At 35.2% G+C, this 8,670-nt stretch overlaps 1 protein-coding gene across 10 annotated transcripts in view; it reads left to right on the plus strand.

Annotated features, from left to right (window-relative positions):
- Positions 1 to 2,611, plus strand: part of GABPB1 (GA binding protein transcription factor subunit beta 1) — a 77,281-nt gene extending 74,670 nt beyond the window's left edge. For 9 of the 10 annotated variants that reach the window (XM_024997552.2, XM_024997556.2, XM_024997553.2 and 6 more), the window contains one exon: positions 1,104 to 2,611. In XM_024997552.2, coding sequence (XP_024853320.1) covers positions 1,104 to 1,256 — 153 coding nt within the window. In that variant the 3' untranslated portion in view covers positions 1,257 to 2,611. The remainder of the gene's footprint in view (positions 1 to 1,103) is intronic. The other variant, XM_024997557.2, reaches the window with a different exon arrangement.
- The last annotated feature ends 6,059 nt before the right edge of the window (positions 2,612 to 8,670 follow it).

Raw genomic sequence — 8,670 nt, forward strand, 5'->3', positions numbered from 1 at the left:
TTTTGGTGTTCCCAATGGACGTGGGTCAAAGAGAGAGTGGAAGAGACCCTCATAGTATTCTCTTTCCCAGTAAGCTGCCGACCCCTTGCCTTTACCTTCAGTTCTCTCTGGTTAAGTGTCTTGTCCAGTGGGAACCTGGCCTCATTTTGTGACCAGTAGTTCTGCTCTTGGCCCCCACCTCATTCAGAGGGCATGTGCTTCTGAGATGAGATTGAGCTTGGGTCTGTGCAAGTTGAGTTTTTGTCCATATGCTTACTGGAGGTATGGGAAAGGAGTTGAAATGTTTTCCCTTAGACAACTGTATAAGGGCAGAGTGAGGAGGAGGAGAAAGAATATCATTTTCATTGGACCAGATTAGTGTTTCACCTCTCAATTTATTCAGGAACTTAATACATGTGTTTTACAATATATAATGGATCACAATAGAGAAATTAATATTTTACTGATTTGTAAAATGGTATAATTTAGGAAATACTCATCTAGACCAGCCCTCTTCATTTTGAAGGTGAGGAATCTTGCTTGCTATCATAGGAAATGATAGTTTTAAACACAGTAACAGTAGAACCTCATAAACCTGACTCATTGTGTTATGGGAAAGCTACATCATCTCTGAGCATCATTTTTCTCATCTATAAAATGGGCATAATATCTATCTTACAGACTTGTTATTGGAAACCACCTTGTTAATCAACATATATAATGGGTTTTCAATGAATACTATTTTTTTTATAATTAGTAGCTTTTTAACATCACAGATAAAGATGTAAAGAGGTATGGCTATATATTTCCCTATTTAAGTTTTTCACTAGTTTTTATAGTTGGTATAAAAGTACAGGTACCCAGTTTGGGTTCATCATGGTAGTTTTATTTCGAATTAGCAAATAATTTCCTTGAGGTCAGAAACTAGTCTTTATCTCATATTGAGGAGCTCAAAATGAGGGCTTTAATTATAAGAGAATTGGTTGAAAAGGCAAGATGTCTCAGAAATACCAATAGATGGCTACTTTTAACTACTACAGGTTTCTTTATTTGTAGGATATATACTTGAATGTGTTAATGTATTTGTGCAGTTATGAAAAAAAAACTTTTTTTTTGTTAATTAGGAGAGAGAAGCTCTTCAGAAACAGCTGGATGAAGCTAATCGAGAAGCACAGAAATACCGACAGCAACTTCTAAAGAAAGAACAGGAAGCAGAGGCCTACAGACAGAAATTAGAAGCTATGACGCGTCTTCAGACTAATAAAGAAGCTGTTTAATTGAAATGAACATATAGTTTGAGTTTACTTTTGGTCAAGAAAGAATACAATCTTGAACTGTACACGATAAGGTGCAGTCATGGAAAGACAGGATAATTGAAGAGACTGCAGATGGATAATTGGACTTAAGCCATGAGCTCTGAGTTCTTGTAACATAAAACTTTAGAAGTTGTGAAATGTATTTAAAACTGAATTCTGTAAATAGTTTTTTTTTTTTTTTACAGTTCCAAATGAGTTGATAAAGATTGTTGAAGAGATCCAAAAACACAATAAGCCACCGTTTTTGTGAATTCTTTTTGATATTAGTACAAACCTTAATTTCTCAGAAATGGAACAGTTTTAAGGGTGATCGTTGTTGATTAGACCAAATGTGTAATAATTATGTGGTGGACTGATGCTGGAATTACTCCTGTTGGTATAAACTTCTATATGAAGAGAAGATTTCTACCAGGAAATCTTTGTACAGCTTTAAGTTGTCTCAGATTCTCTGAAAACATTTTTTAGAAAGCAGATTTTTATATTTGTTCAATTTCAGCTATACCCAAGTAGATTTACATGTATATGAAGCAAATATTTTTTAAAACTTTCTGTTTGTACATATTCTGCATGTTTTATAATTTTGGAATGCATCACTTGCATAGGTATTATTTTTCCCACAAAGATGATGAAAGTTACTAGGAAAGAAAGAAACCCTTTTATTCTGTAGGTCCTTGAAACTAAGTAAGCTAGCAGCTGGTTTTATTGGAATGACAATGTTCTTGGAAGGAGCAGCTTACAAGATATCTTGAATTTTCAAACTGCAAAATTTATGCTTTTTTGAAAATTTCGTAGTGGGGATGTGAAACTCTTCTGTGCCTTCCATCATGATTTCCACATGAAAGCACTTTAAGGCACTGGATTTTAAGATAATGTTTTTGGAAAACTCAAAACATGGGTTTCTGAAATACTTCATGGACTCATTTCCCCCCCAGGAAATTATTCTTACAGAAAAGAAAAAAACTGCTTTTGTATGTAGAACAAGAACTTTTTGTACTACAGTGATGCTATAGATATGTCTAACATAACTTTATCTTCTCCCTGTGAAAGCTGTAAGTCTGTGCTGTGACTGGCTCTCATCACAGTATTGTTGAATTCCACAAATGTATGGACATTAAACTCAGACATACTGTTGCTTTTTTTGTAAAACATAACTTCAAGCTCTTTTCTTGGTTTATTTTTTAATGTTTTATTGCTTTATGAAAATGTTTAACCCTAAGACCCTTCTAGATTACCTATACTGTATAAAGAAGCAGTTACCCTTAAAACTGTACTCTGACCTACTTTTCTATTTTACAATTAAATATCTTTTCCACATATGTTCAGTGTAGACTTATATTTTTGACCGCATTTTTTCACACATTAAAAAGTTTGTTCTGTGTATTATGGCAATATTCCACCCTTGCTGTTGAGTCACTAAGTCATGTCCAGCTCTTTGTGACTCCATGACTACAGCATACCAGGTCTTTCACTGTCCCCTGGAGTGTGCTCAAAGTCATGTCCTTTGAGTGAGTGATGCTATCTAACCATCTCATCCTCTGCCACCCTATTCTCCTTTTGCCTTCAGTCTCTGAGCATCAGGATCTTTTCCAGTGAGTTGGCTCTTCTTATCAAATGGCCAAACTATTGGAGCTTCAGCTTTAGCATCAGTCTTTCCAGTGAATATTCAGGGTTGACTTCCTTTATAATTGATTGGTTTGATCTTGTTGCAGTTCAAGGACTATCAAGAGTCTTATACAACACAATTTGAAAGCATCAATTCTTTGACGCTCAGTGTTCTTTATGGTCCAACTGTCTCATCCATATGTTATTACTGGAAAAACCATAGCTTTGACTATACTGACCTTTGTTGGCAAAGTGATGTCTCTGCTTTTTAATATGTTGTCTAGGTTGTTCATAACTTTGCTTCCAAGGAGTGAGCATCTTTTAATTTCATGGCTGCAGCCACCATCTGCAGTGATTTTGGGGCCCAAGAAAACAAAATTTGTCACTGCTTCCACTTCTCCCCCTTCTATTTGCCATAAAGGGATGTGACCGGATACCATCTTAGTTTTTTTCTTAATTTAGCTTTTTTCATGTTGAGTTTCAAGCCAGCTTTTTTACTCTTCTCTTTCACCCTCATCAAGAGGCTCTTTAGTTCCTCTTCACTTTCTGCCGTTAGAGTGGTATCATCTCCATCTTTGAGGTTGATATTTCTCTTGGCAGTCTTTATTCCAACTTCTGAGTCATCCAGCCTAGCATTTCGCATGATGTACTTACTCTACATAGACTCAATGGACGTGAGTTTGAGCAGGCTCTGGGAGTTGATGGACAGGGAAGTCTGATGTGCTGCAGTTCATGGGGTCACAAAGAGTTGGACACGACCGAGTGACTGAACTGAACTCTACATATAAGTTAAATATGCAGGGTGACAATATATAGCCTTATTGTATGCTTTTCCCAATTTTGAATCAGTTTGTTCCATGTCCGATTCTAATTGTTACTTCTTGACCTGCATACAGGTTTCTCAGGAGACAGGTAAGGTGGTCTGGTACTCCCATCTCTCTAAGAATTTTCCACAGTTTGTTGTGATCTACACAGTCAAAAGCTTTAGTGTAGTCAGTGAAGCAGCAATGGACCTTTTTCTGGAGCTCCCTTGCTTTCTCCTTGATGCAACACATGTTGGCAGTTTGATCTCTGGTTCCTCTGGCTCTTTGAAACCCAACTTTTACATCTAGAAGTTCTCAATTCATGTATTGTTGAAGCTTAGCTTAAAGGTTTTTGAGCATAACCTTAATACCGTGTGAAATGAGTGCAATTGTACTGTAGTTTGAACATTCTTTGGCATTGCCCTTCTTTGGGATTGGAAGAAAAACACCTTTTCCAGTACTGTGGCCACTGCTGAGTTTTCCAAGTTCGCTGACTTATTGAGTGCAACACTTTAACAGTACCATCTTTTAGGGTTTTAATTAGCTCAGCGGGAATTCCATCACCTCCACTAGCTTTGTTCGTGGTAATGCTTCCTAAGGCTCATTTGACTTCGCACTCTAGGATGTCCAGTTCTAGGTGAGTGAGCATGCCATCGTGGTTGTCTGGGTCATTTAGACCTTTTTAAAATAGTTCTTCTCTATTCTTGTCATCTCTTAAATTTCTTCTGCTTCTGTTAGGTCCTTTCTGTTTCTGGACGTGGTCAAGCAGGAAATGGCAAGATTGAACATTAACATCTTAGGAAAAAGTGAGCTAAAGTGGAAGGGAATGGGTGAATTTAATTCAAATGACTATTATATCTACTACTGTGGGTAAGAATCCCTTAGAACAAATGGAGTAGCCCTCAGAGTCAACAAGAGTCCAAAATGCAGTACTTAGGTGCAACCTCAAAAATGCCAGAATGATCTCGGTTTATTTCCAAGGCAAACCAACATCACAGTAATCCAAGTCTATGCCCCAACCACTGATGCAAAGAAGCTGAAGTTGACCTATGAAGACCTTTAACACCTTCTAGAACTAACATCAAAAAAAGAAGTCTTTTCATCATAGAAGATTGGAATGCAAAAGTAGGACATCAAGAGATACCTGGATTAACAGGAAAGTTTGGCTTTGGAGTACAAAATGAAGCAGGGCAAAGGCTAACAGTTTTGTCAAGAGAACGTACTAGTCATAGGAAACACCCATTCCCAACAACACAAAAGATGACTTTACATATGGACATCACAAGACGGTCAATACCAAAATCAGATTGATTATATTCTTTGCAGCCGAAGATGGAGAAACTCTATACAGTCAGCAAAAACAAGACCGGGAATTGACTGTGGCTCAGATCATGAGCTGCTTATTGCCAAATTCAGGCTTAAATTGAAGAAAGTAGGGAAAACCACTAGACCATTCAGGTCTGACCTAAATCTAATCCTTTATAATTTTACACTGGAGATGACCAATAGATTCAAGGGATTAGATGTGGTAGACGGAGTGCTTGAAGAACTATGGACAGAAGTTCACAATATTGTACAGGAGGCTGTGACTTTGGGGGAAGTCCACTTTTTTCAGAATCTGTTATGTTGGACTTTAATTGCTCAATCATCTATGCCTGACTCACTGTACTATACAATAAAAACTTAGACAAGAATTTATAACTAGAAAAGGGTATGCTTTTCTCTTTTAGCTTCTGTTTTGAAATGGGCTGGAAAAGCTTTGTATTCTACTTATTCTCAGTGGTGTTATGGGCAGAGATTTAAAAGAACTGAGAATAAAATACTAATAATAAGAATTTTCAGCAATCCACGTTTAATGTGTTTCTAGTACATAATGATGGATTTATAGTTAACGGTCATCAGGTTGCCACATTGATAGCTAATTATTTCCACTTATGTGTAAATGAACACCTTCCTTATTTTCTTTTTTAGAAAACAATCCACATTTGCAGTATTTGTGTGAGAAACAAAGATGCCTGGTGATATTTTTGCATTGGGTTAAGGATGTTTCTGTTTATATTTTCATGAAAGGAATGAAATGCTGATTTTAAATGAATAGACACCTTCTTGGGCAGCCCTTCTCAACTAGGGTTCTGTGAGAGAATCAAACCCTTGCAGAATCAAGCCCTAATGTCCTAAAGGTTAGGGCCTGATGAATTAATTCCTGGTAATGCATTAGTTTCTTTCCCGTGCATCTGGAATAGTACTGGTTAGGTACTATCTAGACACAGTTCATTATGCGTCTTGATTGCCTAATTACTTAATTAAGACTTCACTGTGTAGAGTTGCTAGAACTCTGGGATGATTAATTCTAGGTTGATCTGTGGTGATTTCAGGAAGCCTCTTCTGACAGCTGGTATCTGCAGAGACTGTACTCAACTAATTTTCATTTATTGTTACTTTATTTATTTCTCAATTACTTCCCCAAAGGGCTTGTGATGTGATTTATTTTTATTAGAAGTTATTTTCTAATGTCAGTCTTTCCTAATATCAACAGCAAGATAGTTTTTCATTTACTCTAGCTCTGGATTTCTCTATGATGGTTGAGGGTTGGGACTTGGAGAGCTTTCTTCTGTGACATTCAGAATAACAGCTGAAGACCAAAGGAAATAAATGTGAAATTCCGTTTAATTTGGACTACACATGTTTTTAGCAAAAAGATCTGTATACAAAATATATTCAAAACATATTGCTAAAGGAAATCTGTGCCAGCATGTTTCTTCAACATAGTCATTTATGATATTTGCTGAAAAGTAGAAGAAACCCTTGCATATAACAGGAACTGATGAGTTGACAGACATATTCACGGATGCTTTATGCTGATAGGATTTTTTTTAATTACTCCATACAAAGTTTCTTCCAGATAAAAATCTATAAAATTTCTTTGTGTCTTAATACCTGAAAAATCAAAATATATCAAGAAGAAAACCCTTTTCAGATAAAATCACAAAACAATTGTAGGAACCTTTATATCCATATGGATGGGTTCCCAAGCCATCAGCACTCAGGCTTATATAGCAAATAGAAAAAAAAATTTTTTCTATTCACCTAGCTTCTATTGAGTAAATATCTCCTTCCATCATGTCAGATCAACTGAGGAATGAGCTAACTAATATATTCGTTATTTCATTAAGTCATATTTACTGTAGTTGGATTTCATTATAGATAACTAGTCTCTTGTAGTTTTGAATGATGTTTGCTATTTGCTTTCTCTGTTAGGTGAGAACATCTCAGTGCACATGGACTCAGTTTGACGTAAGCTCTGAATTCATTCTCAGATTACTCTGTATAATTTATAATGGAAAATATACCTCTGATTCCAAATGAAAATTTTGATATCAATATTTTTGTGACTTACTGAAACTGTTTTCCAAATATGCAGTCTTACAGTTTTTTACATCATTTTGATACCCTGAGCTCCTTTTAAAAGATTTCACTTTAATAATAATCAAATAGTGAATATAATTTGCGTATGGTTCTTGGGACTCTTCATTTTTAGATAAGTATTGTAACTCTCCCCAAAACTGCTGTTTTCCTCCTGGAAAAATTCTGACCTGATCTCTATGATTCTGTCCAGTATTCTCTGTTAACTGCTTGCTCAGTTTTTCGTTTGAGTGGTTTTGATCTCATGTGCATGACTAATATGTTATATGTTTTCTATGTATATAAATAAATATAATTCTAGGCTTATGGATTATAATTTTGAATTTTATGAATTTTAATGTCTCCTTTGTTTTTCTGTAAGAAAATATTTTTCTTGTATGCCAGATTAAACTCAGTAAAGCATTAACTTTTATATTACTATTTTTCATATTTATCCTATACTTGCCATCCTTATACTCAAGAATTAAGTTTAATTTGCTTTTGCATATTTTGCTATAGAAAAATAACATACATTAAGAAAGCTTACACCTAAATGAACCTGTATCCTCTTTTTACAAGATATTTCAGTGTGCCAGAGAAGTGACTACTTCCAAACTTTTCCTTTCATACCAAATTTCATAAACATAGGGTAGAGTTTTCTGTGGTTCTTAAACTTTGTTAAATTATCATTTTATACGTCATTCTGCATATCTTTTTCAGTTAACATTTTAGACATTAATTCGTATCTGAATATCTAATAATTCATTTTGACTGTTATATAAAATTAAATAAGGATATAATAAGTCCCGTACACATGAATCTTCAAGATGCAGACTTTCAAAGATGCAAACATTCATGCCAGCCCCTGTACGCCAGCTATCATGCTCTACCACTATACTTTTCAATGAACTATACTGTAAGATTAAAAATGTTTTATTTTCTGTGTTTGTTTTCTATATACATATGATCTGTGTGAAAAGTATTATAAACCTATTATAGTACAGTGCTATATAGCCTGTTGTGTTAGTTGGGTACCTTGGCTAACTTTGTTGGACTTACAAACAAATTGGACTTACGAAGTTGCTCTCAGAACTCATGCGTATGTAGGGGACTTACTGTATACCATGTGTATTTATTTGATTCATGTATAGAGATGTCACTATTTTGGGCTGTTATAAATAATACTTAATGAATAGCCTCATATGTTTGTTATCTTTGTATGTGCATGCATGTACTAGGTTTTTCCAGAAAATGGAATTGTTAGATGATGGGTCAGCAGTTTTACCCAACATTGTCCAATTGCTTTCCAGAGTGGCTCTGAATAGAGATGAGAATTCTCACTTCCCCACATCTAACAAACACATGATTTTATTATACTATTTTGCCAGCGTTCATTGGTCTGAAATTGTTCTCATTATTTGTAATTCCCTATTATTAGTGAGGCTGAACATTTTCCCCTGTTTCTTGTCCATTAGCGTTTATTCTTCTGTGAATTGCTAGTTCATGGCCTGTTATTTCCTGTGTATTTTTCATATTGATTTGTTGATGTTTAATATTTTTTCTGGAAA

The sequence above is a fragment of the Bos taurus genome, chromosome 10, assembly GCF_002263795.3.
Source record: "Bos taurus isolate L1 Dominette 01449 registration number 42190680 breed Hereford chromosome 10, ARS-UCD2.0, whole genome shotgun sequence".
Classification (NCBI taxonomy): Eukaryota; Metazoa; Chordata; class Mammalia; order Artiodactyla; family Bovidae; genus Bos; species Bos taurus.